This window comes from Panthera uncia, chromosome X (genome assembly GCF_023721935.1).
Source record: "Panthera uncia isolate 11264 chromosome X, Puncia_PCG_1.0, whole genome shotgun sequence".
In the NCBI taxonomy this organism is placed as follows: Eukaryota; Metazoa; Chordata; class Mammalia; order Carnivora; family Felidae; genus Panthera; species Panthera uncia.
Genome location: NC_064817.1, coordinates 106102894 through 106121388, shown reverse-complemented (window position 1 = coordinate 106121388; position 18495 = coordinate 106102894). Strand labels below are relative to the sequence as shown.

General features: G+C 43.3%; 1 protein-coding gene across 1 annotated transcript in view; it reads left to right on the top strand.

Moving 5' to 3' along the window:
• Positions 1–18495, top strand: part of GPC3 (glypican 3) — a 422044-nt gene that overhangs the window by 21080 nt on the left and 382469 nt on the right. Inside the window, exon 2 of the mRNA XM_049644836.1 lies at positions 12264–12425. Within this exon, the coding sequence (XP_049500793.1) occupies positions 12264–12425 (162 nt within the window). The remainder of the gene's footprint in view (positions 1–12263; positions 12426–18495) is intronic.

Genomic DNA, 18495 nt, shown 5'->3' with positions numbered 1-18495 from the left:
GTGTTTCCTGAGAGGGATGTGGGTAGGAACTGCTGTTTAACTTGTTTTCTAAATGGCTAAATTGAGGACCAGAGGAGTGAAATGACTTACCCAAGTCACCCTGGATCAGAAGTAAGAGTTCTGGGGGTGTCTGGCTGGCTCAGTTGGTGGAGCTTCTGACTCTTGATCTCAGGGTTGTGAGTTTGAGCCCCACATTAGCTGTAGAGATTGCTTAAAAATAAAGTCATTCATTCATTCAGAGCACACCTGTGTGTGAGCAGGGGGAGAGGCAGAAAGAGAGGGAGACACAGAATCCGAAGCAGGCTCCAGGCTCTGAGCTGAGAGCACCGAGCCTGACGTGGGGCTCGAACTCACAAACCGTGAGATCATGACCTGAGCTGAAGTCGGACACTTAACCAACCGAGCCACCCAGTGGCCCCAAAATAAATCTTTTTTAAAAAAGAAGAGCCCTGAAATGGAATAGGAGACCACATATGTTTTTAACTTTACTGATTTGAGAGAGAGAGAGAGAGAGAGAGAGAGAGAGAGCGAGCCAGCGAGCATGTGGGGGCATGCGTGAGCAGGGGAGGGGCAGAGAGAGAGGATCCCAAGCAGGCTCAGTTGTCAGTGCAGATCCTGATGCGGGGCTTGAACCCACAAACCATGAGATCATGACCTGCAGTGAAATTGAGAGTCGGATGCTCAACCAACTGAGTCGCCCAGGTGCACCAGGATACCCCGTTATTCAGCTTAGCATTTATGTCTTGACTCATGACTCCTGTTGAATTGGTTTTCCCTTAAAGAATATGTGGTTTCTAAACCCTTTAGCTATGGGAAGGCAACTGTCGCTCATTGCCCGCCTGAAGAACCTTTTTGTAGGTGATGGTATGCTTTCAACCTGCTTTAGCTTTCCACCTAGTCTTTGTGGTTTGTTGAAATGTCAGCTGCAGGGAGTTTTGGAAGCCAGAAATAGCTGTGAAGCAAAAGATGGCTGTTTTAGGTTCGGGCATACAGAGTTTTAGGGACAACTTGCATGCAGAGTGGTAAATACGTGGTTGTCACAGGTGAGACATTCCCTTAAGAAATGCTGTCACACTTGCTTATGACGAAAGGACCAGTTCTAACATTAATGGCAGGTGAAGACTTTGGTGTGTAAAGAGATCAGCGAGTTAGAGGATGGCCTTCTTGGAAACACAGTGAAAGGTATGTTAGAGGCCACCAGGTCGAGTCTCCTACCTGGTGCAAGAGTCCCTTCTGTGGGGTCTCTGATACTGCTACCCAATTTATGCTTCGGTGCTTCAAGACGAGAGGAGCCTACTCTGTTCAGGAAGCAGGAGCTCTGTGCTGAGTATTTGTTCATTCCTTCAACAAGCATTTATTTTTTATTAAAAAAATTTTTTTTAATGTTGTTTTATTCTTGAGACAGAGACAGAGCATGAACAGGGGAGGGGCAGAGAGAGAGGGAGACACAGAATCCGAAACAGGTTCCAGGCTCTGAGCTGTCAGCACAGAGCCCGATGAGGGGCTCGAACTCACAAACTGTGAGATCATGACCTGAGCCGACATCGGATGCCCAACCGGCTGAGCCACCCAGGCGCTCCCTTCAACAAGCATTTATGGAGTATGTCCTATATGCCTGGCACTATGCCATGTTAGGGAAGATGGCCAAGCTATAGTTCCTGCCTACAGAAACTTCCAATTTAATCGCAGGAATAAGAAAAGTATACCAATAGCTATAAAAATGCAGTATTAGAGGTACAAAGCGTGCTGAAAATTCCGAGTTGACAGCTCTTGGGGTTTATTTGGTGGGGAGGGTAGCTGGGGCAGGGAAGACCAACATTATGAAAGAGATACTTTATGGATGAGAACGTTTTAATAGCTGAAGCTAGGGGAAGAGCACTCCAGGGACAGAAATAGCATGAGCAAAACAGGGAGGCTGGAAATGGAGCCATGGGTTTGGGACACATGAAATAAGTTTAATTTAATCCTCAGCCATGTTGAGAAGTAGGTGTTATTGTCCCTATTTTATAGATAAGGGAGCTGAGGCTCAGAGATTAAGTAACTTGCCTAAGATCACATGGCTGTTAAGTGAGGTTCACCCTGTGGTCTGTCTGATTTCACATGTCTTCCTTTGCCACTGTGTGCCATCCCATCAGGAAGCTCTCTGCCATTAGTTAGGGTCTGGAGACAAAGGAGTATGTATAAAGGGAATGTGGTTATTACACGGAGTGAAGTGCTGTAAGGCTGAGTTGTTGGCCTTTGCCTTGGCCCCATATCCATGTTCACGTATAGCCGAGTGCTGTCGATACACCTTCCTAGAAGGGCAGAAGCAGGTCCTTTGCTTTTTTTTGTGTCCTCCCAATGCCCAGTCTAGAATGGGCTCAGTGGCTATCGCTTGATCTATAGCTGGGGAACTTAGACTCTCAGATCTGAAATTACCTTAGGGGTCATCTGGTTAGGCCTGGATTCGAGGAGGTATTTGATTAAGTCACACAGCTGATTTGGTAGCAGAGCAGGTAAGAACATTTTAGTTTTGGTAGGGAAGGGCTCTCCCTACCCCCTGTGTGATTTCATACACAGGGGAAAGGGCTTAGTGCTTAGATGGAGCCTAGGGTGTTGAAATTCTCAGCTACACTTCAGGTCTGCATATTTGAAGATTGTATCTGAAAAATAAAAATTATACATCTCCTGAAAGATGAGATCTCAGCTACTTATCTGAGTAGAATAACAATTAGTGAAGGAGTGACTCAGGGAGACAGGAGAATTGCCTTAGTTTAGTCCCTCTGGCAAAATTCTAAACTACTAAAAGATTTTTTATCCCAACTGGCATTGTTCTGCAACCCAATTTTATTTTATTTTGGTTTTTTCTTCCCCGTGTCTAAAGAATGTGTTTGTGTGTGTGTGAGAGAGAGAGAGAGAGAGAGAGAGAGAGGGAGAGGGAGAGGGAGAGGGAGAGGGAGAGGGAGAGAGATCTTTATTTTGGGCTCTAAGGACTCTTCATTCATTTCCCCTGGAATACTGCTCTTCTAAAAGTTGCTCTAGTAACATCAATTAATCTCATCTAGTTCCTTTAAAAATGAACTCTCTTGGGGTGCCTGGGTGGCTCAGTCGGTTGAGCGTCTTACTTTGGCTCAGTTCATGATCTCACGTCTCGTGGGTTCAAGCCCCGCGTCGGGCTCTCTGCTGACCGTACAGAGGCTGCTTCGGATCCTCTGTCCCCCTCTTCTCTCTGCCTCTCCCTCTCTCTCTCGCTCTCAAGAAATAAGTAAACATTTAAAACTGAACTCTCTTGAAGTTCTGGCCTTGGTTCCAAGTCAAAGGGGAGCGCATCAGGCCCAAACCTCAGCAGGCCCCGTGAGATACAAAGAAGACTCTGTCAGGAGTCTTTCCATCCAGGAACGTAAGTCTGGCAGAGATAAGCCAGGCAAATGCAACCATGATGCAAGTTAGAGTGAGAAGTGTTTATCTTTTTAACTTTCTTCCCCAGCTTTGCTGAGGTATAATTGACTCCTTTTCATCCGGCCCTGGCCGTCCTCCGCGGCTCACTTAACCCGTTTTCACACTGCTGTGCCCTTGCTCCATTTTCTTGAAGGGTTTTTAAGAAGGAGAATGATGTGATCAGAGACGTACTTGAGCGGTTATCTGTCTGGGGCTCGAGTGTAGAGGCGGGAAGGCCGGTGGTGGAGGCTCTTATTGGCTGTCCAAGTGAAGAGAGGTGAGGTGACGAGGAAAAGGTGGGAAGAGGGGAGTAACGAGGGATGTTTACAAAGTGGAACCGGTGGGATTTAGCGGCCTTTGGCTACAGGGGCTGAGGGGGAGTGAGGGGTCCAGAATGACCTAGAGGTTTCTAGTTGGTTTGGAAGTCCACTTGCTGGACAGGGACTGTGTCCTGTTCATCACCGTACTCCTCGGGTTGGGCCTAGTCCCTGGCACAAAGTAGACATTCAGTAAATGCTGGAGGAACAAATTGTTCGCCAGTTTGGCAGGCCGAGTGTAATCAGCGAATTTGTATTCCCAGAGCACATGTTGACTGCTGGTTGGGAATGTGGTCCAGAAAGAACCTGTTCGTGGGAGAGCGCAGTCGTCTAGGGATTCAACCTTTACCGGGCATGAAATAATATGCAGTTAATTGACGGTTGGCAGTAGAGATAAAGGTAATTCATTCGTTAATTCTCAGGCTTAGAGAATGGCTTCTCTCCAGGGTTGCTTTAAACTCCCAGTACGCCAGTGTGGTAGCGACATTTTGGCCTGCCTTTTACAGAGGCAGGGTCTGTGGTGGCCCCAGGCACGATCTTTGATTTAAAGTCTGAGCTCGCGATACCCAGGTGCGCCCTCTGCAAGGTCATGTTCTTTCAGGCAAAATAACAGAAGGGTAACCTTCAGCTGGGTTCCCTAAGATGATTTCTTCCACCAGCAATCGTCACTTTCCCCACTGGTTTCAAATGCAGTCATTTCTTTCATCTGTATTCCTATCTTGATTAGTGAGAAATTAATGAGCGTGTAAGATTTGATTTAGATAATGATTAATTAGGGGAAAAGGCACCGTTCTAATAGCAAGTCACTATTATATGCTAAGGAAATTAGTTAATATTTTTGGATGGCAAATTGACTGTCCTCTGTTTAAAAAAATACCTTTTGAAAGAGTCTGATATGTTTTTTTGGTTCATTAGTAGAGTAACCTGCACTTAATCCTTTGGATAATTTTAATAGGCATCTCTCACTTTCCCTACAAGTCAGGAAGCAACCAGTTTTGGATATCATTCATTCTTCTGCTTAATATTACTTTAATGATGATATTACATCACTATTTTTAGCACAGTGTACCTTTGTTAGCAAAAAAAAAAAAAAATAATCCGCCGTTCATAAAGCAGACCTTGGCAATGAAATGTGTCAAATCGTCATATATATATGTATATATGGAAAAGATTTCAATTTTCATTGTTACTGAGCCCTGACGATTCCTCCTCTTCTGTTGCTGTTTGAATATGTTTTATCTGTTCTTAGGAAAGCATAAGGATCAAGGTCTACGTGAATATTACGTCTGTTCTCTAATGTGTTTTCTAATGCGATTTTTGACAATTTATAGTCATTAGTAAAATTGCAGTCTAGTAAAATAACCAACATGTAGAACACAATACGTAATTAGAGAATTGGTGGGCTGGAAGTGACCTTGAGGGGTTATTTAGTCCATTCCCAATTTCAGGCCATAAGGCTCATCTTCCTACGCAGCACTCGTCGCCTGTTTAAGCTTTTGCTTGAGAACCAATAGTGGTCCTTTGTTGTCTGTGGGGTCAAGCCCACAGGCTTTTTGTCTGCATTCAAGGTCCTTCACATTCTGACCTGATAATCTAGCTATGCCCCAGATTCCAGCTTCTCTTCAGGCAAATTAGTCTTGCCCTACTACACTGCTGGGGCCAAACCCATTTTCCCCATTGGCCTCTCCAAATCCTTCCCATCTAGCTCAAACCCCACCTCTCCTGGAAATTTCCTTTGGCCCCTAGAGCCTCTGGTGAGCATTCACTTACCAAGCAAATGTTGTCAATAGCACATATTTCAAAAATCAACTTAATTGAGATAATTTACAAACAATAAAATACACCCGATTTGAGTGAAGGATTTAATGAGTTTTTACAAATGTATATAACCATGTAACCACTGCCCCAATTAAAATAGAGACTATTTCCATCACTTCAGAAGAATAATACTGCATATTTTGTCACCTAACCATGTACCAACTTTTACTGTTGTCTAGCTATTTTTGTGTGAAAATCTGGTCTCTTAGTGTGAGTTTTGTATTTGTTTATTTTAATTTTACTTAACACATATTGTGCCAAGGAGGCTAAGAGCTTTACCTGCGCAATCTCACTCAATCTTTGCAATAACTCTGTAAGGTAAGTGCTATTGGTGATCCCATTTTAGAGATAGGGACAAAGAGGCATGTGGAATTTAAATAACCCACCCTTGCTTCTTCCAATTAGGGACAGGGCTCAGGCCTGGAATGGGGTCTCTGAGTGCATGTGTGAGCCTATGACTGCAGGGCAAAGGGGGACTGAAGTCCCAGTTCAGGGGAGGTGGCCAAGGGAGACCAGGGGCAGTCTGAAATGTCAACTCCTTGAATGGAGCCGAAAAAGAGCAAGAACTGGGCCCAAATGATGGAGGTCAAGAAAGCAAGGCCACGGGTAGCCAAGCCGAAGACCTCCCGGACACGAGAACACATCAGGAAAGAAAGAGCCTTCTGTGGTCCACCTGCATCATGGCCTCTGGGAGGGGAAGCAGCCGGTAAGGGCGCCCAACTTGGATACACATGTGACTCATCCTCCAGAGGAGAGCTACCATAACCCAAATATCCCCTTTCAGTTGTAGGATCCAGAACCAGACCCAGTGTGCAAGCAAGACATTGCCTCAAAATAATTAGAAATGAATTACTTCATAGTTCCTTCAAGTGAGACACGTGTTTGTGTATCTTCAAGTTGGAAATTGATTTTTGTGGTATCTGAAAGTATTTTTTCCAAGAGCAACATTAAGCACACAGATGTTAAAATTTTCAGGGTCATCTGTCCCCACTCTCGTTGTAGATCAGAGAGACACAGAGTTGTTGTTGTTGTTGTTTTACCTGTGTTCTTGATCTGTACCCTCATTAATTCAACACGATGTGCGGAAGGCTGAATGGGATCGACAGGGCATCCCAAGGAGATGGGTGTCACTCTCTGCTCTTCAGGAACAAAAAATCTAGGAGAGGAGATTATAGTATGAAGGTACTTTTTAATCCTCCAGAATAAGTGGGAACTAGCAGCCCTGTAATGACTTCAGTTAATTTTTTCTTTTTTTTTTTTAGCATCTGGAAATGCAAGTTATTAAAGCTCCGAAGACTTCAACCTTTCGGGCTCATTTGAATAGTCAATTGCTAAGCCTTTTCCTTATCTCCATCCCAGGCTATATTGCTTGTCTCTATTCCCATTTCCCTGCTAAATTCCACTTTTAGATAAAGAATGTGAGCACCTCTTTGATGAGTATGGCCAACAATTATTTTTCCTTTCCATCTAATAAAGGAGTTATTTCCCTTTAACCTTCTTTTGTTCCAGACATTCTTAGAGAATGCTTTGCTACTTACTGTGCCTTCTGTACGTTGCATCTTATTTCTTGAATTGGCCTTTCTGCTTTGATTTATTCAAGTACCTATCAGTTCTCCATGTACCCACGGTGTACCTCCTTACTTATTTGCCCTTGGTTGCTTTTTATTCATCCCACTTGAGATTTGGTTTCCAGAGTAATTGTTTTGTTGATGAGGATTCCTCTTTCAATGCTTTCCCTACTTTCAGTTTTGGTGTTCCGGTTTTGCTTCTTTCATGCACCTGTTCATGCACTGAAATGGTTATATTTCATTATTGTCATTTCTTGTAGGCATGTCTAGCTCTCCTGGCTCACTTTGTTCCTTATGTTCTCTTGTGCTAGAGCTTATTTTAAGCTGGCCTGTGAGTTACATGAAATTTACTTAGAATGTTTTTCCCTTTGGCGTATATTTCACTCCTTCCTGGTTTGCAAATCCCAAATTAGTGTTAGTTTATAGGTGTTTTATTTCCCCAAATATGTAGCTAACGCTTAGCCCCCGGAGCAGTTGTATTGGCTTATTGATTAACCAGGCAATGATAACTGGGAGGGAGGATAAATATTGCTATGTGTACATGTCTTATATTTGGATATAACCTACACCTTTCTTTATGATGTCTGACATGTTTTTCCCCCAAATACTCATTTGACGTTTTAGTCCTTTCAAGATTTTCGGCTCAATTAATTCTTGAGGTAGTGGGAGTTTTTACAATGATAAGACTTGACCAACCCAGGGAAGGGATACAGTATTCAAGCTCTGCGTTACTTTATGAATGATCACATAGCAAAGACAAACAAAACTGGTGTCGTGGTAATTCGAAGAGGCCGTCCTGGGTTTCGGTAGGTACACCAAGTGGTAATTTGTTACCTTCTAAGATCTAAGCAGCTCACAGCGTTTCACAGAGGAAAGATTTGAGCCTCGTTATTTTATGATTCCCGCTAACTAGCTAGAGCTGGTGGAAGTAGGAGCAGTGTTAACAGCTGCCCTGCCAAATAAACACTGCTGCTCCTGAAAACTGGAAGTCATCACCAGTGGAAATTCAGAAACACAAAGGAGTTTATGTATGACATTTAATTTTATGAATGTATTCAAATACAGATATTTTATTTTTATTTATTTATTTTTTTAATGTTTCTTTATTTTTGAGAGAGACAGAGACAGAGTGTGAGTGGGTTAGGGGCAGAGAGAGAGGGAGACACAGAATCCGAAGCGGGCTCCAGGCTCCGAGCTGTCGGCACAGAGCCCAACACGGGGCTCGAACTCACGAGCCGTGAGATCATGACCTGAGCTGAAGTTGAACGCTCAACTGACTGAGCCACCCAGGTGCCCCAGATATTTTATTTTTTTTAAAGTTTATTGATTTATTTTGTGAGAGAGAGAGAGGGAGAGGGAAGAAGGGAGGGGCAGAGAGTGGGGGGCGGGGAGAGAGAGAGAATCACAAGTGCTGACAGTGTGGAGCCTTGACGGGGGGCTTGATCCCAATGACCATGAGATCATGACCTGAGCTGAAATCAAGAGTCAGATGCTTAACTGACAGAGCAACCCAGGTGCGCCATCAAATCAGATATTTTAAACACATATGACTTAGGCGTCAGTTTACCCAGGAGGCAAATAAAGCACTGATAAGTGGACAGGAACTTGGTATATGGAAAACACTTGCTACACAGGATTTTCCCATCTATACGTGTGTCCCAAACCAACCTTGCTTAAATCTAGTTTAGCCACTCTTCCCGAAGGGGACTCTTTCCCTTCGTGGTCCAGTAAAGTGCATCAGTTTCTACTCCTAGAGTAGCCTTATGTTTTGTAACCTCATGTAGAAAGAAGACAGTGAGCTAGAACTAGCTCTGTTTTCTTTTTCAGAAGACAATCATAAAGCCTTTAAGCTTAGATCGTATTTAAAATCAGCTTAAGGCTTGTATATGAGATTGGCATTTATAGGAGATAAATCTGAACTCTGTGTCTCCAGACCCCAAATTGTATTTTGACACATTAAATATCACCTTTCCATCCAGTGCTATAAATTGCAGTGCGGGATTCGGTTTGGTGATATGTATTATCTGTGCTCTCCATTTACTACCTTTGTCAGCAGCTCCCTTGACGAAGGGGAAGGGGAGAGCTTGGAGGCAATACCCTGAACTCCCAACAGTGATGTCATGTGAGGCAAGACTTGATGAATTTCATTCCTAAATTAAGAAAATAAAACTTGGACACATACATTAAGGTCATGATTAACTGGAATTCCTGGGGAAATACGATGTAATAAAAATAAATTTTCTGGTCACTGAGGACTAACTTGTCTCTTACTGCATACCACCCCCCCCGACTCCGTTTTTTAAAACCTCAGTTGTTGCAAAGCTGCCTTAAATGTTTATGCGTATGCGTTTTAGCCTTACTTCATTAAGATTGGATGTTTCTTATGGAACCTTACTTTGCCAGGGTCCTTACAGGATGTTGAGGGAGCCTTCCCTCTGTCCCATATACATGTTTGGTCATCCTGGCTAACTATGTTGCTATATTGCACTCAGTACCTATGCATTAGGTATATATCTCTGCTGATCCCTTTAGATAGTAAGCTCTTTGGGGTAAGGGCCATGTCTCTCTTGTTCAAAGCGGTACCTCTCCCATGTAGCACGGTGCTTGGCACATAGAAGATGAGTTAGATTGAGTCCTCTGAGAAGCAGATGCCAGTAGGGCAGTAGATGTAGAAGGGATTTCTTGGGGAAAACGCTTGTGACGGAAATTGAGCAGGATGCTGAAGGATGCTGGAAGAGCCCTCGGACTGTGGTGCGGGGCCGACCCAGCTGAGGAAGGAGGGAAAGAAGGGAGAGTGGGAAGAATCTTTGATTGCAGTACAGTTTTTTTTTTTTTAAAGATTTGTTTCAAATGTTTATTTTTGAGAGAGAGGGGTAGGGAGCAAGCAGGGGAGGGGCAGAGAGAGAGAGGGAGACAGAATCCCAAGCAGGCTCCACTCTGTCAGCACAGAGCCTGATGTGGGGCTCGAACTCATGAACCGTGAGATCATGACCTGAGCCGAAATCAAGAGTCAGACTCTTAACCGACTGAAGCACCCAGGTGCCCCAGCCGCAGTGCAGTTTTAAGAAAGTTTTGTCAAGGTCAGTGGGGAGTCCTCGAGCCCAAACCCCTGTCAGCAGAGTTCTGTGTCTCACAGGGCTCAGCATCTTTGTTATGCTCAGTCATCGGCTGGGAGCAGCCTCTAGGGATTCCTGCCGGGGTACGACATGGTGGTGAATTCAGACTGTGGCAGTTGGGACCATATGTCGGTTACACTCCATGCAGTAGGGGATCTGAGATGCACATTTTCATGGCCACCACAGAAGGATCTCAACAAAAGCTGATGGAAGGGAGAGTTGGAGTACAGTGGGAGTTGCAGAAGAGGAAGGAGATTGGATTTAATATTCATCGAGCCCTAATATTTGCTAGTATTGGTGGAGTATATAAAATCAGGGGACCCTCCCTCGTTTCCTTCATGTCTCCTCAAATGTTACCTTATGAAAGAAGCCTTCCCTAACTACCCTATATAAATAGAATTGTCCCTGCATCTGCCACCTTCCCCATCTCCCTTACTTTGGTTTTTAAACATTAAAAAAAACTAACAGCTTTATTGAGGTATAATTGACATACAACAAACTACACACATTTTAAGGGCATAATTTCGACACGTGTACGTAGCCATGCAATAGTCACTGCAATCAGAATTACGAATGTATCCATCACTCCCCCAAATTTCCTCACTCCTGCCCTGTCCCTGCCCTCTATCCCTTCCCCAACAGCCACTGAACTGCTTTGTGTCACTATAGATTAATTTGCATTTTGTAGACTTTTGTATAAATGGAAGCATAGAGTATGTAATTTTTTGATGTGGCTTCTATCACTTGGCATAATGTTGCTGGGGTTCACCCATGCGGTAGCACATATCCGTAGTTTATTCCTTTTTATGGCTCGGTAGTATTCCACTATATGTATATACCACAGTTTGTTTTCCCTTGCTTAATTGTATTTTGTCTGTAGTACTTACCACAACTTCACTATGTGTGTGTGTGTGTGTGTGTGTGTGTGTGTGTGTGTGTGTGTATGGGATACACAAAGTTCAGAAAGTTCAGTGGGGTTTTGGAACTCAGGAGAACAGTGAGGGCTGGGTTAGGGAGTTCAGCAGTCACATGGGTATAGATGAGATCATGCGTGGGGGAGGCGTAGAAAGAGGGGGAGGGTCAGTGACATTAAAGTGACAGGCAGAAGAAGAGGAGGCAGGAAAAGACAGATAAGAGTGGTCATAGCAGTAGGTGCCTGTGGGGGGGGGGGGGGGGGGGCAGGGGTGGATAGGTTCACTAAAACAATGTAGGAGGAGAATGTTTCAAGAAGGAGATATTGGTCAACTGTGAGGGAAGCTGCGAAAGATCACATTGGGCGAGGACTAAGAAGAGGTTCCAATTCCCTCATTTTAGAATAAGCGAGGAGATGATTCATTTGGCAAATTTTTATGGAGCTGCAAAAATAAAAAAGCATTGTTCATCATAAATGAAGTAGCTCAGGATTTCAGAGGTCAGCACTTGAACAGAGCGAGAATGTTTTAGTTGTAGGGGAGTTTGATGATTGTCTGAATGTGAATATTGTCCTCTGGATATTTCGTCTCTGAATCTTACCCCAGACCTTCAGTTAAAACAACAACAGTAAAGCTTTGATAGGATATTGATGTTTTAATCATTTATCCCCAAAAGCAACATTGGGTTGGCAGACATACATTTCATTAGGAAATCATAACTGGAATTTTGAAAATTGCTTCTTGGTTGTGCTCTCATTCATAAATTATAATCAAGAAAAATAAATTGTAGGGGTGAAGATTAATCTTTTAACGGACAAATTAAATATCGGTGTTCAATGACGTATACTTGGTGCTGTAAATTAGTTTATGCAGAATTTATGAGTCAAACCTAGGCAATTAATTCTAACGGTTATTCAAAAAGACTCAGTCATAAGGATAATGAGGAGAAAGCAGGGATCAGTTAAGATAAACACTAATTTTGAAAAATCAAGATTTTCCTGTATTTAAAAAAATGCATTCTTTGGCCGTGTTTGCCACGTACGTGTGTGTGTGTGTGCGCGCGCGTGTATGTCTGACATTCTGCTTACTGAAACATGAAAAACTTGTTTGTTTCAGGATCGGATCTGCAAGTATGTCTCCCCAAGGGCCCAACATGCTGCTCAAGAAAGATGGAAGAAAAATACCAACTAACGGCACGCTTGAACATCGAACAGCTGCTTCAGTCTGCAAGTATGGAGCTCAAGTTCTTAATTATTCAGAATGCTGCGGTTTTCCAAGGTGAGTTCTGGGGATCGTCTTAGATGTGCTGCTCAATGGCACCATTCTTTGGGCACTGGGCTTTCAAATGCTAAGTGTAATTTGTAAATCACCATTCCAGCATTAATGCTTGATTTAAGAACCTCCCAGTGAGAGATTCTGTTTAAGGAAAACCACAGTTTTTAGAGAAGCTGCGTTTCACTCTTTGGGAAGGCAGGTATTCTAAAAAATCATTGTCCAAGGACATTCTGTTTACCTGTATGCAAAGGCTGTAAGTCTCCACAGAAAGAGTAAATGAGATCTTCTCTCTAAGAGCACTTAAGACTTGTTTAAAAAAACAAAACAAAAAAAGTTTACTTGAGTACCAGTTTTCTCCAGGAGTGGCTTAGATATCTGTGGAACATGCCTGAACTCCTTCTGACCACTGGGGCCATTTCCATAGAGATGGGGAGCTTGGTTTGAAGGCCATACGTTTTCTCATTTGTGTGAATGGTTACCTTTTCTTTCTTTGTGAGTCTCAGTTCTCGCTACACTTGCGTGTGGCTGTAAAGGAAGCTGATGTGGCATCGCCAGAACAGGTCAGGAATCCTACTTCTCCTTGCTAACTTGTAGGACTGTCACGGCAGGATGGAGAGTACTGCCATTGATTCAAAGACCCAGCTAGGGACGATGGTGACAACGGTGGTAATAGAGATACTAAGCACTTAGCAGCACATTCGAGGTACTCTTTCTTGTAAGTGCGTTATGTGTATTAACTCATTCAGTCTTCACAATAACCCTATGAAGTAAGTATCACTATCAGCATTCCCATTTAATGGGTAAAAACCCAAGGCACATCATGGTTAAGTAACTTGCCCAAGGGCACACAACTAATAAATGGTGAAAGCAGGATTTGAACCTAGGCGACCTGGCTCTTACAGCCCATACTTTTAAGCACCTCAGTATGCTGCCTCCTGGGAGGGGAAATTACTCACAGATATTAGAGCTTTCTTCTATCTTTCCTTAGGCACGTGGAATCAGTGCCTTTTTCTTGCTCTACAGGGAATCGGGGTCAGATAGAAAAATAACACTTCTGGGGTGCCTGGGTGGCTCAGTCGGTTAAGCGTCCAACTGCACCTCAGGTCATGATCTCACAGTCCGTGAGTTTGAGCCCCATGTCGGGCCCTGTGCTGACAGCTCAGAGCCTGGAGCCCGCATCGGATCCTGTGTCTCCCTCTCTCTCTGCCCCTCTCGTACTCATGCTGTCTCTCTCTCTCTCTCTCTCTCAAAAATGAATAAACATTAAAAAATTTTTAAAAAATAACACTTCTGACTACTTGATATTCCAAAGTGTTAGATTTATGGTGCCTGGATAAGGATTAACCTCTGAATTGTAAGGTGGGTTGATTATAGCTTATTTTGTGTATTACAAGGAAGTTTTTAGAATTAGCTAAGAAAATTATTCAAATTAGCTAATAAAGCATACATTCATAATAGTTTCTAGGGTCAAAGCCTCAGGGGATGTTGGGTTGATTATATGAAGTACAGTATATAAGCGTGAGGTATTTGTTAACTTATTTATGCAGTCAGACTCTTGTGAAGAGTTTGTTGAGACTAACAATTTGGCGAAAGAATGAATAATTTAAACAGATTTTAAAAATACATGTACCATTCATGTACTTCTTAGATTGGTTTTGGAGCTGATCTGCCGGCTGAAAGTGGGGTGATAAAAAGTGATGGGACATGAGAATTGGGTTGAAACAGAGAGCTGAGTCTTCCTCTTTGGGGTGTCAAGGTGCTTCTCAGAACAGAGTATGATTTGTTTCATTCTCAGGATAACCAGGCCAACAGATGTTATCATACAACCATTAGCTGGCGGAAGTGGGTGGTAGAGCAATCACACTGATGTTCTAGCATGCAGAGTAGCGGACGTGGCTGTCCATCTGAGGGCCTTGGGTGTCAGCTTCCCTATCTCCGTCCAGTCCTGCATTTTACATATTGTGTTTTCTAGCCCTGGAGCAGCACAAGACTAGGAAGAAAGGAAGTTCTGACCCGATTTTGATTGGCTTAGCATGGAGGATGAACACTAGTCATGTGAACAGAGGCTGGAAAGTGGAAAGTGGGGGCAGCACCTACTAGTTGTATTCTTTCTCTGTCTCTGACACACACACACACACACACACACACACACACACACACACACACACGTTATTTCAATTTTTTATCTTGTTTCATTCTCTTCTCTTATTCTTTCCCTGCTTCACATTTAGAGAACATAAACCCCATGATAAAAAAGAAACCATGGTGCCAGACCTCAAGGCAATGATGCCATGTTTCTAGAAACATTACCCCCAAATTCTTTCTATAAGAAACATTGGGAAGCACAAGACTAAAATCAGGGACTGCCGCGAGATGGTGTATTATGGATTGCTAAGAAGAAGAGAGCGGCCTGTTTTTCCTTACAATTACTTACTATTCTAATTAATTTAAAAGGGGAGGGCACGGTTGTTTTTTCCTTAAAATGTACTCAGTCCCCAAGATTCCGGCAGACCAGATCATTGCTCTAATACTTCACTCATATGAAATTTGACGCAAGCTATTTTCTCCACCATATGAAGTTGAAGAAAACTCATCTTGATACTGGCCTAGATCCACAATCTCCTTAGGATTCCTTCGCTAGTCCACATTGGGGGTATTAAAGCTGTGAGCGCTTTCTGCAAATATGTGCACAGTTCCACGAGCAATCCTTACTGCCTTGATGTGGATTTTATGTCTTCGTTTGCAAGAAGCCTTTGCCCTCATAAATGAGCCTGGGGCCCTTTGCTACAGTGGTTGGAGTGCTCTCTTGCTAATGTTGTTTTGATAATGATTGAAGCATTAAAAAAAAAAGTTGTTCTTTATTTTCAATCTTTGCATTGCCTCGTTTCCTAAATTTAATTTACTTGGATGTGCTTAGTAAAATGGGGCAGCAGAATCGTTTTTTGTTTCTGCTTAATTAATTCTTTTTGAAAAACTCCACTAAAAGATTTTCTTTTCTCTTTTTGTTCTCCCTTACCTAATAATAATTACGACGATAATAATAATAATAGTGGCAATTTATTAAGTGTCTACTATATGATGCTTACTTTCACATAATCCTCTCATGTAATTTTCCCCGCGGCCCTCTGAGGTCCCTACTGTAATTATCTCCATTTTACAGATGAGGAAACTTGTTCTTAGTATGCTTGACATGAAACAAAATTAAGAAGTTGTGTGGGGGGGGGGGGCGCCAGGGTGGCTCAGTCTGTTAAGTGTCTGCCTCTTGATATCTGCTCAGGTCACGATCTCACGGTTCGTGGGATCAAGCCCCGCGTTGGGCTCTGTGCTGGCAGTACAGAGCCTGTTTGGGATTCTCTCTTTCTTCCTCTCTTTCTGCTCCTGCCCCACTTGGACTCTCCCCCTCTCTCAAAACAAATAAATAAACTTAAAACAACAACAACAAGAAGTTGTAGGATTTGTGGTCCTTGGGAAGAACACCAGGATAGAATTCTGAATTTTTCATCCTATCTCCACCACCGCTACACCTTCAAGCCTGGAGTTTGGTTTTCTTGGCAGAATTTCCTTATAACCTTCCAATGCGTGCTATCAGGAAGTACTTGGGGGTATATGCCTAGGTGTTTTCTGCATGTTGGATGATTCCAGTCTTCCCCAAGGTGCCACTGACTTTGAGTGGGACCAGACTCTTCAGCTTTTCTGGAAGTTGCCTAACCCACAGCTTGAACGGGCTTCACCAGAGGGTAGAAATCGTGATCAAGCAGAGAACATCTGTGTGTTCCTAAAACACCATGGATCTCCTGTCTAGGTAGCTGAAAGCTCCTCGGGTCACCATTCAGTGCCCACTACTGTTGATGCGTGGTCTTTACAAGCTTGATTTTCTAGCTTTCTAGCCGGTGGTAAATAAGCAGTTAAATGGAAGGGTTATAGAAGATTGCCAGAGGGAGGTACATACGAGCAGGAAGAAGTTACGAGTGACAGGGTGGAAGACATAAAAGTAGGCTCACGAGCTCACTGAACGTGGCAGTCCGGAGGGCATTCAGGAGAGGGGTATATCCTACCTGCCTCAGTAGCCCCTGTATTATAGTAGGCCCGACAACTGATGTCCATTGCGAATCAATAAAGATCAAATTATTTTCCCTGTTTTTTTTTTCCCCTCCACATTTTCCATTTTAACTGGCTAAAAAAATATATCGAGGGGCTGAAAGGCAATGGAAAGAGCACTGGGCTTGGAGTCCAGACATCTAAATTCTAATTCTAATTCTGTTTTTGGAAGCTTTATGCCCTTAGGTGGTTATTTCGAGTGTCTTAGCCTCAGTTTTCTTACCTGCAAGATGGGGGATCGTAATTACAATCCTGCTTACCTCATAGGGGCGACGCAATGTATGTGAAAGTACCTTGAAAACCGTAAAGCAGCGTATGCATGCATTATTATCTCGCCAGCTCACTTAAGTGGACTGCTCTATCCCAGGTGATGGCAGATGAATGGTGCATCACCGTTCCAGGCGTTAGCCTAGATAAAGCCGGAGGTCATGATGTCACTCACCTATTTTGGCCACCTTACGGCTTTAGCGCACAGGTGAGGGAGCCCTTAGGTAAAGTAGCCTTTGAAAAAGGGGTCTATTCTGTGCATTCTTAGATGTGAAGCTGTGCCGTTTGAAATGGCAGAACTGCCGGGAGCAGTCCTTTTTGTCAGCTTCCCGAAGCCTCTTCTCTTCTGGCCCCTATCTGCTGTATTTTACACACCAACAAGCGGCTGGATCAGGAAGGGTTTGCGGTGTTCAGGCCATAAGTGCTTTTCCCAGGCCATCTTCTTAATTGCACCGTCCGTGCCACCGTATCATGGCAGAGAGAAGGAAAATGGGAGTCAGAGTTTAGAGATGTCACATGGATCTTCACCCAGTGTTCTGGTACCTGCTTTCTAGAGGGGAGATGAAAAAGATGTCTCCACATGGTGGGGGGGTTGGCGACAGTGTTTCTGTGCTGCTGTTTCTCTACTCCCGTGTTTTCCATCTCCATCTGCTCCTGGCAGTTCTTACACTTTTTTTTTTCTTTCTGTCAGATCCCTGTCTCTCCCACTCCCACTAAATAAAATTGACCTTGGTTAGAACACCCTTTTCCATCAACTCAGAGCAATTTCTCCAGTCACTTCTGCTTGAAATAACTGTTTAGGGACATTATTCAAGCAAAGCTTTTTTCTTTCACAGTTAATATGTGACTAAATAATTGCTTGGATGTTGATAAACATGTTTTTGAGATTCAATCATTTGTTAATTTAGTTTTTATAATGTTGTGGGGGGTTTTAAGGGAGCACCGAGCCATTTTTCTCCATTTCGCAATGTTTCCCCTTGACTAGGCTGACAGTTCTCCCGCTCATGCTCCCGCTCTGTGCCGGGCCGAGCCCCACCGAGTCCCCGACTCGGGCCACCGGCCATTCTGTCACAACCCTTTCTTGGTTGAAAATGACCTATGGGAGAGAATAATTACACTGATGTCTAATCAGAACGTAATTCATTTGCCAGGGCTAACTGTAATAACGTTAAACTGAATAGAAGAATTTTAGGAACGCAAACCATGACCGTGAGTGAGGTTATAGATCCTCAAAAATGTAAATTATTAATCAAACCACTCATCTGTAAGGCAAAGCTCTAGTAATCCCATTATAAAAGGGTGAATTTCTCATCAGAGCCCAGAAGATGCTGGCTTTAATTAGTGTCCTTTTATGGCACTGACTCAAAGAGATATTTTGGTTACAAAGTTTAAAAAAGATGTGATTCTTTATTAGTGCTATTGGAAAAACAATTGGAAACTGGGCGTTTAAAGTCATTTTGGTTTTAAACTAAGAACTTTTGGATTCTATTCAGTTTCAAAATTCTGTGGCTTTCACGGAGCCAGAGGCTGGGGGAGTTGTAAACCTTTACTGTGCCCTCTATTGATTTAGAAAAGTCAGTCATTAGGCTGAAAACTGTTTAATAAAAAGAGCTTAGGAAAATGACTCAGTGTGCGGCCAGAGACTGTTCTAGGGCCAACGTGAGGTGAGGAGATTATGCAGATTAACTCTTTACCCCCCCCCCCCCCC